Raw genomic sequence first — 14,489 nt, forward strand, 5'->3', positions numbered from 1 at the left:
TAGCAGTTGACTTAACCTGTAATAAGACTCATAAATAGGCACTCCATCTGCTTCTGCATCGGCACTGAAAGCCTTCATGACTAAACCTAACGTTAATACTCACATCTTGTTAATTATCACTTGTTGTTAATGAAAAAAGTGATGACTATTTCAAACTTCCAGACAAAGGTCCCATCACTCAATAACCTGATTATTTAATTTACACCTTTCATCTCAGCACTTAGATCTCCAACCTAAAACTGTAATTTGTAATTTAGACACTGCACTTGTTCAAACACACACTTTATATATGGGGGCAGTGCTAAACCACTGAATTAATTACAGTGTCTGGATCTGTACAGCAGCAGCAGCAGCAGCACTTCAGTCTGACAGGAGGGATACTGGATCTGAATGAACGCTTCAATGGCAGCTACATGAGACTACACAACCAGGCCTCAGACTGTGGGGGACACAGATTTCCAAGCATTTGGGCCCCTGGACCAAAGGTGCCCTGGTTTCTGCCCTGGGCAGGGAGGGCTGGAGCGGGGCTGGTGCTGGGGCTGCGGCTGGCAGGGAGCACAGCACCCTGTGCCCATGGGGCTGCCTGTGGGTGCAGAGAGATCCTGCCCAGGGACCCAGCAGGGAGCTGAGCTCTGCCAGCCAGAGCCACCTGGGACTGATGTGTTTGTGCTTCTCCTGCTCATGCACAGTGGTCTTAGAGGCATGATCATTCTTTCTGTGAAAACTTCAGTGTCTTTTGAGCTCAAGGATTATCTGCCAGTAGGTATTCTCAAACACTTACTAGATTTTTTTTTAAATTTACAGATAATTTAAAGATGTGGTGAAACCAAAGGATCTATAAGTGGATCCTCAATGGATATTAATTATTCATTTTTTAAATAGCTGCAATTAATTTTATGTGTTTGTCAAGTGGAATTTTCATTGTCATATTTTATTAAGACTTTCATTTATGACATGGCACACTGTTGAAAAGTTTTTCCTTTATGGATGGATGAGTGTGGTCTCTGTATAGTTAAATCTGGTTAAAGTGTTTCTGCATGTCCAAGTTTAATGATCCTCAGAGAAGGTTCTCAACTCTGTTCCCACAAACTTATCACAGGACCCAAGGCATTAGTTCAAATCATGGCTAAGAAAATGAACATTCTCTGACAGGTATGGTTCAAATTATACAAGGTGGTAGAGGAAATTTAAAATGCAAATAACTACTCAGGGTGTTGTCTGTCATCAGCTTGGTAATTTCTGAAGTGTTGTTATCATGAGATGTCTAACAGGCTGCATTCAAGCAGCTGATACTCAGTGTGTCTACAGATGCAAATGGACCTGGAAGTGCATTAGCAGTTTGTGGTTCGTGTCATCAGAGCTGGTCTTTTACCACAATTCACATATGTTTGTTGAAAAAGAACTTTGAATGGTACAAGGCCCACTGATAGCTGTAACCATGTTACTATTCTCCAAGCTCTTCCTACAATAAACATTACAAAAGCTGATCTGCACAAATATGAATAATTAGGCAAAATAGTAATAATGAAGCTGTTAAGAAAAGAAGAGAGCAAGTACATTCAGGTATTCCCACCACATCTCTGCTGCAAGAACTCAGAAAATAGACAGATACTGAAAGAAATGGATAGACTCTAGATGTGGACAGAAAATTCTTTCTAATGCTATTTTAAAAAGTCTATCTGAACAGCAAGGCCACTAAACAGGGCAAAGAATCTCCTTGTTTATTCCACTGTAATCTTAATCATGCTGAAGAAATGAAAGGAAAATTACATTGCTTGAAAATTGCTTGAATTAAAAAAGATACACAAAACCAGAGTAGCTAAAAATGGCGTATTTTCCTACTGGTAATTATTCAATCTTTAGACAATATTGCCATTAGAAGTTTTAATCCCTGTCAGAGAAATAAATATCTATAAAAAAAAGATTTAAATTGTGCCTAATGAGATAGTGAAGAGATTGAGGAATTTCCTCAAGCGCTGATTAACAATTTCATTTAAAAAACCCCCAAAACCAAAACCCAAACAACAGATGGTACAGAATTATTTTTCTGATACAAATCACTAAAGTGAAGAAATAAATAATTTTGTCTTTCTTTAACCTTGAGAGACTGGAACTTGTTGCTCTTGGTAGTTATTTGGTTTTAAACCAAATAACACACCTTTTGAATATTCTAATAAGGAGCTAATAGTGGGAACAACACAAAGCATTATTCATTTATGTGACCAGCTGAGATAGACCAATGGTTTTTCTGGACTACCATTGCAAAAGAATTATAGAATAGCTTCTTGTAAACGTAAGTGTTTTTTATGAACTTTAATAAGTGAAAATAATAGGTCCAAATTAGGGGGAAAAAAGTGCAAAATAAAAAGAAACATTAACATCTAAGAGCAGTTATTTCAAAACAAATGAAATCCATTAGAAAAATCTTAAAGAGTTTCTACTAATATTTTCCAGGCTTAATGAAATCTACATAGCAATGAACTCAATATTTTGATTTTTTTCCAGTCTTTAATAAGAGGTGAATGTTTTAGCAACTTTGAAAGAGGGCTGTAAAGTCCTATCTACGATGCATAGTCTTTATGTTACATTCCCCTGAAATAAGAAATAGTTACTGGTGTTATCATAATGACAAGAGAAGTTTGAGGATTAACAATAAAAGAGCTCCATATTTTATTTTGTAGTACACAAGAAATACAGAAAAGATTAGATTCAAGGCAAGAAGATATTCTTGCTAATGGGATTTTTGTTTCATTTTGAAAGACCTGTTTTACAGAATTGTTCATTCCCAGAGAAAGAATACAAAATGAACACAATGTTATTTGACAAAAACAAGCTTGTAACGTGTAGGATTACTAGAACTGCATTGTACAATCTGGGTCTTTAAATGCATGGCCTTCTTTAGCAAATAGAAGAGATTTCAAATACTGCTCAGCATCAGGGATGAAATCCCTTGAAAGTTGAATGTGAACAATCATGTTGCATAACATGAATGACAAAAAAAGATTCTCAGAATGCAGGTGGTTAGCTGGAAATCCTGGGATGGAGAATAGAGTTATCCAACTAAGTATAAACTAAGAAATTACTTTTGCCATTATTATGGCAATTAACTACTACCTTGAAAAGCAGAAGAAATCTTTCTCAAGGTTCATCAATCAAGTGTCTTTAATCATGGCAAAGGCTAGCACACTTGCCTGGAACAAAGGATGCTTGAACTCTATTTCTCCAGCCTAGTCTGTTCAGGGATGGAATGAGTTCTGTCCCCATGTGGGACACACCCTGATAGGCCAACATAAAACTAGTGTCAGGAGACTAGCAGAAAAGTCAGTAAGCATAATCCTGACATCACAGCCTAGAGATTACAGTAGTCAGCAGTTTGGAAAGGGCCAAAGTTAATGGTTCTTCACCATTTTTTTTTTTCATTTTAGATTAACCAGGGTTATTTGGGATGAAGGAAGAAGAAACAAGTTCTGGAGGCATCTGAAAGAAGATCTTTGGGCCTGTCTTCCCAATTCTTTGTACAGTCCCTGTAAGAGCCAAATCCTGTTCCTGGCTGCTAGTTTATGTGTTAGCACGGTGGAAGCAGGATCAGGTTCCTGACAATCCCTGAAATAGAAGTTTTTGCAATTATTTCCCCCTTCTGGCCCCACCACGGCATTTCCTCCCTGACAATCTATACAGAAAGTCTTGGGGCTGTGCAAGGGTTTTGAGAGCTTGAGCAGGCATGTCCCTAGGAAGAGTGACTTTACCTAGAACCAGTGGGAGAGTGCCAAAGCCTTGAGCAGTGCCACATACTGCCATATGGCTGACAGGGTTCCCGTTACATTTTTAGTTCAGACCAACTTGCAGTATTTCACACAATGCTAGACACAGTTTGGGGTTAGCATAAGGCAGAGGCCATCCCCAGTTAGCAATGTGAATGCAGCCACTCTTTTTATCCTCTCTGAGGGAAGTAATTTCAGCTGTATGGAAGAGATCTGTGCCATGCTAGCTGATCTGTTTTATTTTACAGTGTGGACAAAGGTTTTTCCTTTTACTGATTATGTTATAATGACTTCTAATAACCATCAATTCCCTTTATCCTACTTTTTTTTTTTTTTACTGGCTTATCAAATCATCAAGTCACAAAGAAACACATCCATGAGGAAACCTGAGCACATGTACACATGAAACACATCTGTAGTTATCCACTAAAGCTTTGAAAGACCAGAGCTAATTTTAGTTTGTCAGAATACAAAGTAGAATGACTTTTTAATCACAGAGCATCCTGAGAGCTACTCAGGAAGTGATCTTCAAACAGTTACACTATTATAGTATCATTAAACTAACCCCTTTCCGCCTTCCACAGAGCGTCAGCACACTCCTACAGTGCCATATGAATTGCTTATTTACATAGTCCTGTTGAGGACAATAGATTCTCATTCTAAATTGATAACTACCTTTTTAATGGGTAAAGGATTGCAAAGATAGTAAACAGTCCCATGCCATGATGTCTATTTTTCTTTTCCCTCTGGTTTTTCCTAGTGCTCTGTTTAGTCACTTGGTTTCTAGGCATGGATCATGAGTTATTGTTTACTAAGGTCTATCAATATGGGAATAAACTATTTGTAGTGTTTAAACCCTCTGCAAAAAAAAAAAAAAAAGCATCTGAGTATTTTGGACAGAAACCATTTTATTTTGTCATTTTTAAGACACTGAGCAATATGAAGGCAAGGTAAGAGACATGATCCAGTCTCCCTCTTGTAAATCAGCTCAATAATGCCCATCACATTTTTCAAATCATACCTCTTTAGGACTGAAAAAAAGATCAACCAAAATACAACTTACCTCCAGTAAATGAGAATACCCACAAGAATCACTAGACAGATAAAAGTCAGGGCTGATACGACCACAAGTGGTATAACTGTCTTCTTCTCTGATTCCAGACTCTCAGCTAGACCAATACGAGACTCATGGCTAATATTACTTGCCTCTGCAGTCAGAGAAAATTGAAACAGTCCAAGTTTAAATTCTGAGAAAAGCACAGCACAGTTGAATGTGTCTTATAATGAGCCTACTTAATATCACTTACCTCTGTTTTTTACTATGTACCGCAGAAAGTTTATACATTTGCAAACCAGCTTACAGAAGATAAGCAGATAGAAGGCAAAGCAAAGTGTTCAAGCTTATGTGACTCAGCCCTCCAGCAGTGGAAACTTCTCTTTGTAAGAATAGCAGACTGTTGTTAAAATTCAGAAGAAAGTTTTTTTTATTTTAATCTATTTTATTAGCTGAAAGCCAAATGAGTTAAGAAATCTGAATACATAATATTGGAATGTGCATTGGAATTGATATTAAACTGTCAGTCATATAATGCAAATCACTTCTCTGGCTAACAGGTTAATATAAAAATTATCTTTCAAAAGTCTTTATGTGCTTGCTGAATTGCAGTTTAGCTTTCTGTATTTTTGTCCATTGCCCATTCTGCCCTTATAGATACATCCCACTTCCTTTGAATCCAATTGCCTCTCTCAACTATACTGGAGCCACACTTAAACGTCCCACCTCCATCTTTACAGGTGCTCAAACTATTATTTAGATATTGCTTTGGTTTCATATTTCTGTGAGCCATATACTGTTGGATGAGAGAACTATTTGGACATGGGAATCTGTATGAAGATTAAAACAAGATATTTTATAATTCTATTAAAGAAGGAAACACAATGGTGGACAACACCAATACTTTATTTTTAGCCTTGGTCATACCTCAAGAAATAAGTATTTCAAAGTTGTTACTTTGATGTAAAATAACTGACTTATTTCAATTTGTGCAGTTTACTGTAAGCATTATTTGAGTGAAAATGCAGAAATAAGCACTTTTGTGCTTTTTAGAATTAAACCCCTAGAATGTTTTCTGCTTTTGCGAACAGTCCTAATGCAATGAATTTTCTGTATAAGAGCAGAATTTTGCTGTACAGAAAACATCTGCACTCCATTGGGATTTCAAGAGACCAATTCTACATGAATGAAAAGCTTTTACACAAAGAGAGGAAGGAATGGAGTTGAATCTGGGGGAAAAAAAAAAGACAGCAAATTACATGCTCTAAATAGGATGTCAAAAACAAATGGCTTCACACAGTACAGAATTCCAGGCAGCTCTATTTTCTTCCATTTTCTTGAGTTTAGAGGCTTTCAGGACTTTATGTGCAAAAAGGTCTAGGCTCTAATTTTGCAGATGTCTTCTTGGTTTAAATTCAAAATACTCTTTAACACCCATATAAACCACTTCTCTTTAAATTCTGCAGCTCAATGGGCAAAGTAATTGAAATTGCTTCTGAAAAATCTCCAAGTTTCTGTTGAGTAGGTTAAAATTGGTGCTTCCTATTGATTCCAGAGAAAAACTATGTGTATGCATGAGAAAGCACAATATGATCCCTTTGAAACAGTCAGACTTGCTTATCCAACTCTGGACTAATTCACAGCATAAAATCCAATCCTATCTGTGTGATGACAGTGCTCCTTCAAACTTCATGACCGTATCCTATTAGGATTGTTCCTATGGGGAATGAAGTGCAGGCTTCTCCTGTAACAGGGGGTTTCTTGCCTACTTCATTCACTCCAATGATGGCAGCTGAAAAGGTAGTCTCAGCTATAGCAGATTTCTTTGATTTCTAATAACTGATGTGTTTAGATCCTTTGCACATTTCTTTCTATTAATTTGTCTTAGTTTTTCAGCAGAAGTTGAAAATTTGGGTAGCCACAGAGGACTTATGGAGAAAATCCTAGTTCAGAACAAGCATAGTTATGCATCAACAGCTACAAGACTGAGAAAAGTTTAAATGACAATGTTTTTCTGTAATGGTCGCAATGAAAAGACATTTCACCAATTTCTGCAAAATCCATTGCAATGTATAAGTAAGTTCTCAGGTGAGAGGTTAATTTTTGTGTTTGCTGCATTTCTTTGTAATTTAATTAAGCAAATATGTCTTTGATTTACAGGAGAACATGTTAGACATGCTGAAATTGAATGTTCAGCTTATTTAAAGTCAATATTGGCATTGTGTGTTGGAAAAAAAGTAATGAACATGAAATGATACTGCAGAGTCTTTCAATAATATCTAGAAGACAAACTAAGTCCGTTGTACTCCTCCTCCAGTACTGTATAATCCTTTTTGAGTCACTATTGATAAAAATTCAAATGACACCCATTATGTAAACTCTAGTATCTTCTGGCAACACTCAGTCATACTAATAACATAGTTTTTGAAATATTAATGCTATTTTTGGTTATTTTTGGAGGAATGTTATGCATTTTACTCAAAGTGGTAGCTACTTACCAGTGAACTAATTCACTTATTAATTCAGTTTTGTAACACCTACCTTGTTAGGACTCTCAGTAATTTCAATGTTCTTTATTCTCTTTTAATTTTATTTTTTATTTTTCATATTGTTCTAGCCTCAACTATATAGAGTGTTAATTTACCTTTTCATATGAGTATTCTGTGGCTCACGAGAAATACAACCTTATGTAATTCAACTGTTTATTTGTTTGTAGGACTGGGCTGAAACCTTCCCAGGCTTTGTGAATGCCATTCCTTAATGGGTTTAGTTGAATGATACTGCCCTCTATAGATGATGCAAGTACATAACAGAAGTTCACTTCATTTTCTAAAACACCAATTCAACCTTGTTTGTTTTTTTTTCAAAGATCATAGATTATTTTTGGCTTGATTCTTTGATTTTCAATTCTCTAGCACAAGAAGGAATGAAAATTATGTGCCTGAATACTTCAAATTTTCCAAAGTGCATTTTTAAATACAAAGGAAATGTGTTATGAATTTTGACTTCTGACTTTATCCTTGGAATCATGGGTTGCAAATACTCTCACTGAATTTAAGAGGAATAAATAAGAAAATCGCATTAAACATAAACATCTAGAGGATAATCTGACTCTACATTGGGAATATGCAAATCTGGCACAAAAAATCTGCATCTCACTGAAATCTGAAAGTGGCATACACAGAGTAAAAATGAATGTTTTTATGAATCAGAATAAGACCAGCATCTTCTTCCTTGTTCGTCCTCTTAGAAAACACAAAAAAATGTGCTGCTGTAAGTTTAGAAGAGAATATCAGAGGCATATTTCCTCTGGTGGTATTTCCATACAGGCAGCACTAGTCTCTGTACAAAGAACTCAACAGAGAGCCTAAGTCCCTCTCAAACTTTTAAAACTAAAAGCAAAAATTAGCACTGAAACAATTCTGCTATCAGATTTTGCATGACTCAACTTCTGCTGACAGTATGCATCTATCCAAAAGCAGACCATAATCATCTTACAAAAGAATATTTCAGGTGCAGTTTTAAGTAGCCAGAAGTAGCATTCACAAGATAGCCAGCTCAGTATGAAACCCTGTTCCCCAATGCTTCCTTAATCACACCCATTGGCACTGTTATGTTCTCCCTTTATTATCTGTAGATAAACCTTCTCATTCTCTATGGCACAAAAGTATCCCCTCACAGCTTCCCAGGGTATTCATTAGACTTATCCATAACTAACCTGCCTCAGAGATGTTGAACACTGATGAGTGATCACTAGTAACAGATGAGGCTGATGATTGTGATGATCCAGGAGTTAATTCTGAATTACCTGCTTCAACTGCCCCTTCAGTGTCTCTCTCATTATGGTCAGGAAAACTGAAATCTGTTGAAGTTTCATTATCATTAAGGCTATCTGAGGTACCTTGGCCAGAACCACTTTCTTCGTCACTTGTCAAAACAGCCCAAGACTTAGATTCTGATGTGTTTTGCAACTGGACACTAGAGGTCTGAATATGGTTCTCCAAAATTTTCAGGTTGTTGTGCTTCTCAGGTATCGCATTTGCTGTCAAAGTTGGTATGGATGTATAATTACGTCTGTCCATGGCACGGTTTATCTGACTGTCAGATGCAGCAGTAGAAAACTTCTCTTCTTCAGGTTTCTCAGAATGTGAACTTATAATTAGGTTACTCTGATCCTTGTTATTATTTACCTTTGTATTTTCATCCTCTACTATCATATCCTGATCTTCTCTATGGGAAGTGCATGAGATGCAGTTACTTACAGGGAAGGCATCATCATATTCATCGTAGTCATCCTCAACTACAGAAGACCAAAGATCAGTACTGGACATGACACTGGGAGACAACCCAGAGGATTCTCCAGAAGGAACCAGGAACCTATTCAAAGTTACAGGGATCTCACTTTTGGAAGGAACAGCCGTAACTGAAGTAAGTGTATTTGGTAAAGGAAGAGTGTGATGAACGGACACATCAGAACCAGAAACAACTGCAGGCATAGGAACAGGATCAAAACCAAGTGTGGAACTTGAAGAGACACTGTCAGCCTCAATTCTTTCAAAAGCACTTGAAGAGATATGGCTGTCTGTAGGAGTAGCTACATGTGATGATGTGTCACCTGTTAGGAAGGGAGTTGTTGCAGCATTCGCTGCCGGGGATGGAAAGGCATTTGTATTTTCTAAACTGGTCAGCTGGAATGAAGCATCGCTACTGTACAACGAAGGCATGACCTTCTGAACATCTTCACTGTTAAATAAACTGGATGAAACGTATCTCTCACTTTCATAAGAAAAAGATAAACCTTGAAGTGACGCTGTGGGCTTACTAAAAGTGTTTGACATCGTATCAGCAACAGAAGGTGCAGATGTAGAATGCAGCTTGCTTTCAGTTGTAGCAGTAACTGGTGCCATTTGATGCAATATTTGGTCAAATGTAGAACTATCTTTTCGAACCCTTGAGCTTTCAGCCAATATGGGATCACTAGGCACAACTGCAGCTGTGTTAAGCAGAGTGCCATCGCCAGAAGATTGGAAGGAGGACTGCAGTAATGCTTCGTTATTTAATGTAGCTGAGGTCTCATGAAAGTACAGCTGAGTCGAGGATAACATTTCGCTATAAGCAGGGACAGAGAGAGCTTGATCTGAGCTTGCACTAAGCATAGGTTTAAGCAAAGTGTCATCAAAGGCTGGAGTTGTAACATGCAAAGGCTGAACAGAAAGGTGCTTTTCTGTAAGTTTACTAATATCATGATCAAATATCTTAGTAGTGGAAAAAGCAAGAGAGACTGGAAGGATTCCCTTTGTGCTAGAAACAGGAAGTGGGCTTTCTTGCAGAGTCATATTCTGCTCAATTACAACATTATTAGAAACAGATGTAGAAAGTTCATGTATCACTTTACTTTCAGCACTGGAAGCCATTTCACTTAAAAAAGAGGAAATTTTCAGTTGTCTCTCATCTCCATATATAACATCACCTTTTTGAAGCATCTTATTAACATCACTAAACCCGGATGATTCATATGGAATCTCATCAACAAAATCAGAGGAAGAAACGTTAAGTACTGTCAAAGTATCTGTATCAGGCAAAAGGGACTCACTACCAGAGTATGCTTCAGACCAATCCGTGTCACTAGATAGAGAGCTCGTAGGCTGCAGCAAAGTATCAGCTTGTGATATTACAGAGGAAGGCTTATGCACCAGTACATTGTTATAGCTGCTAAATAAAGGATCTTGATGAAATACGTCAACAGAATCATGCACAAATTCTGCAGAGTCATAGGAAACAGTAAAGCTTTGGAGGGAGCCCACATTACCAGACAAAGCATAAGTAAGTTCAGACATTGTAGATAGTACATGCATATTTAAATCACTGCTGGATGGTTCAACTTGAGAAAATATATGAGTTCTATTATGACCAAACATCAGTGTCTCCAAAGCAGCATGAGTGGTCTGATGTGACACCACATCAGCAAATTGAGCAAGGCTTGGCTGTATTAATGGATCACCCACTGCCAACGTCAAAGAAGCATGCAGGGACACCTTATCGCTTGCAACAGCTGGAGTAGCACTTTGTGGAAACATTTGAGAAACTGTATACAAACGGTGAAACATTTTACTACTGGAGGAAGCAGAGGAAAATGTAAGCAAAGGTACATCATCATAGGAAGACAGGGTGGGTTCAAATGACACATCAACACTGGGAAATACAGGTGTAGCATGCAAGATCACATCACTATCTGATGTAGCAGGGGTAGTGTCGAGCATCTGAGAGTCAAACAATAAAGGGGTGACTAGAGGAAACACTTCACTACTGTAGGAAGGTTGAAGAGGTATCTCACCATTATAGACTGGCTGAGTTGTCTGAGAGAGTACCTCACTGGCAGCAGAAGCAGAACCATATTCTCCAGAGCTTGAAGAGATAGAGTGAGGTGATAATTCAGCAGAGGAGAAAGCAAAGGTAGAGTAATGTGGCAATTCTAAATCCGCATCTGAGGTGCCTTGTAAAACCACTGGGCTGCTGGTATAGGGCACTGTAGTCGGCTTTAATCCCTCTACATAAGCATCAGTGTAACTGGTTTGAGACAGCTGCCCGCTAGGTGATGTATCAACAGACTGAGTTGTTGGATCTGTAGCGTTACGAAACCATAAATTTCCACCAGGGGAAGAAGTATGCTTTGGAGGCTCATCGGAGCTTGAGGGTGCTACAACTTCTGAAACATATCTAATGGAGCCTTGGGAAAAGACATCATGCACACTGATATCTGGGCTTCCTGAAGGAAGGGCATCTTCTTGGGAGGCCTCCTCTGTAACCAGCTGGGATGAAGAAGTGGTAGGAACTGAACTCCAAAAGTCATCAGATTCCTGATGAGGTTTAAAAGGAGGCAATAAGAAATCTTCGTCACTGTGGCCAGAGGTGGTTATTCTTGTTGGCTCAGTGCCTGAAGAAAGATATATAAACTCGTCTTCTCTGCTTTTGGTGGAGTCAATGAGTTGAGGAGGAATTCCAGTAATTGTTTGGGATTCCAAAAAAGGATCTTCCTCTTCAGAATTTTCACCAATAGGTGGAGAAGTAGCATAATAAACTGCTTTGAAAACATTATCCTTACCATGCAATTCTTCTCTTGTTAGATATGTATTTGTTTTGGCTTCACTGGGTTTTGTTCGCACTTTTTCTTGACTGTAGCTGGATGTAATCACCTGAAAATCTCTCCTCAATTGGTTCATTGTACTGTCAGTGCTAGGAGCTACTGCAGTTTCTTCATCCACCTCTGTTTCCTTTTCATCAACTTCATCCTTTGAAAAAATATCATAGCCGAAGACAATTAAAAATGTTTATAGACTTTGAACATGAAAGAAAACTGAACTGTAATAATACATTTTCCTGGATAGTTAAATCAAGAGGGGTAAAGCAAAACACACTTGAGAAGACTGTTTGTCATAAACTAAAGCATTAACTGCAAGAAGAGATATCCTCTTTTATCTTGAAAAATATTACTTATTTGCAATAAAAACATTAAAATGCTGTGTCCCAATAACTTCTTCAATATTGCATTACTTAAATTGTGTTTGAGAGGCAAAAATCACTCACAATATCTATTTACTTTATTAAGAAGGCTCAATCTCTTTCCTAATAAAATGCAATTGTATATGCAATATATAGAGCTTAGATTGTATACACTGCAATGAAAAAATGTTTTTGCTATCAGAATGCATTAGAGGTTTGCACTAATATCCTGATGGTAATTAAACGGTAATAACAACAAGATAATTTGTAAAATATATTTATGACCTCAATTCTGCTGAATTATTAGAGTATTCTGGAAGAGTTCACGATCCTCATCAAGACTGTCAGCATTTCACAAGTGTTGTGATCCATGTGCCCTAGTCCTGTTATGACCCTTTGTTTTCTGAATATGAATGACGATGAATAACAATACTTTGCACAAAATCTGTGTTAGAGTTTTGCCTTTTAAGGACATATCCAAAAGAAAAAAAAAATGTGCCTGAATGCAATCAGCATTTAGGCAGTGCTGGAGGATCTAAGGTCAAATCTTTTCATCCCTTCTACAGCTTTCCCTGCACAAAATAAAAAAAAAAAAATTATCATTGAAGCACCTAACTCACTCAGCAAGCATTTTTGTTTTGACTTAAACACAGCAGTCCCTGCAGTTCTGTGCTGTGTCATCATCTAGTGCTGCACCAGAATCGAACCTGTCCCAGCCCAACTCTGCCATCTAGATTGAGGTACACTTTCAGTTTCTGAAAGGACCTGATTTGACAGGCACACATAGCCCTAAGAGAGAGAGCAGCACAGGGCCTCTTGCAAAATAGTTTTGTTTTTTTGTTTTTTTTTTAAAGATCTGGCTTGCCAATGTGGTGGAAATGCCACTGTTTGTTGTTCAAAAGCATAATGCTGAGAGAAAACACCCAGTAGACAGGAGATAGGCACAGTCATCAATCTAACAACTCCTCAGTTTCCACTATAGTTTAGGTTGAGTAGATCTCCCATTCCTGCATTGAGCAGGGCACAGCAGGGAGAGTAATGTAAAAAAGCAACAGCCTTTGAAGGAATACACCCAAGATAAAGAGCTGCTGAGTATGTTTTTGCCTGAGGCACTCAACAAACAGGAGTTGTGAGCCTTCACCCAGTCTCACCAGAGGGCTTTACCCACTAGGCTAGAGCTGGGCTTCACACTGCAGTCCCTCTTTGAACCAGGAACCCCTCATGCACTTAACATAAGGTGCCTCAGATGTCACTCTCAGGTTTGGATTTCATTTGAAGAACTAAATATCCAAAATGTAGGGACAGCACACCACAACTAATCGCCTTCAAACTTGGGCTAGACTGGACAGGCCCATGTTTCTATTTCTGCAAGGCAGTGTATGAGCTTTCAAACTTTTTCGGTTCAAGTAAAAATCAGTTGATGTTCACTGGCATGAAACAGATGCAATATAATAATCTAGATACACTAGAACAGAGAAATGACTGTGCTACTGGTTACTCAGTGTCCACAAATGCAAGGGAGGGTAAATAGACAGGTGAGCACAGGCTGTGCTATTTAACTAAAAGGATTTGTCCTGCAGTGAGAATATTGTGGTCATAGACTGAAACTATAAATTAAAAATTCTGAGGGATTACTTGATAATTGTCCTACTGAAGTAACTGTCTGTTACACAATTGGTATTAGAGACTGTTAAAAACTTAATCATGGCATTTGTACATCTCTCCTTCCTGAGACTCCAGAGACCTAGTTACTGAATATGAAGCCTTCAAAGGTTATCATAGGATCATTAAAAATTTTGTAAAACAGAGCCATACTTTAAAGTCTCACTTGAGTTCAGGAAGCAAATGAACCTCCAAGAATTTTTGAGTAACAGTTAAACCAACAGCGCACTGATGGCAGACACACTTGAATCTCACTCTTCAGCACAACTATTGTCCTCCCTTACTTTAATTTACTACATGATAAAACCATCACAAGTAAGGAGAAATCAAACTTCTCTTTAACTAAAAAGCCTAACACTGGATGGCAGCTTTGATTCTTTGATGAACAATTCTGTCAGACTTCACAGAGGGGTGATTGTAAACTGGTGCCCCATATGAAAAATATTTAGGAATATTCAGTGATATCCTTTACTTCACCATGTACCTCCAACCCCAGAGAAATACTGAGGTAT

The 14,489-nt window shown here is 37.9% G+C and overlaps 1 protein-coding gene across 8 annotated transcripts in view; it reads right to left on the bottom strand.

The window, feature by feature from the left end:
- Positions 1–14,489, bottom strand: part of PTPRZ1 (protein tyrosine phosphatase receptor type Z1) — a 133,864-nt gene that overhangs the window by 21,979 nt on the left and 97,396 nt on the right. For 4 of the 8 annotated variants that reach the window (XM_059471928.1, XM_059471925.1, XM_059471926.1 and 1 more), the window contains exons 12-13: positions 8,534–12,104; positions 4,825–4,969 (exon numbers count right to left, since the gene is read on the bottom strand). In XM_059471928.1, coding sequence (XP_059327911.1) covers positions 4,825–4,969; positions 8,534–12,104 — 3,716 coding nt within the window. The remainder of the gene's footprint in view (positions 1–4,824; positions 4,970–8,533; positions 12,105–14,489) is intronic. The other 4 variants (XM_059471931.1, XM_059471930.1, XM_059471929.1 and 1 more) reach the window with 3 other exon arrangements.

The sequence above is a fragment of the Ammospiza nelsoni genome, chromosome 5 (genome assembly GCF_027579445.1).
Source record: "Ammospiza nelsoni isolate bAmmNel1 chromosome 5, bAmmNel1.pri, whole genome shotgun sequence".
Classification (NCBI taxonomy): domain Eukaryota; kingdom Metazoa; phylum Chordata; class Aves; order Passeriformes; family Passerellidae; genus Ammospiza; species Ammospiza nelsoni.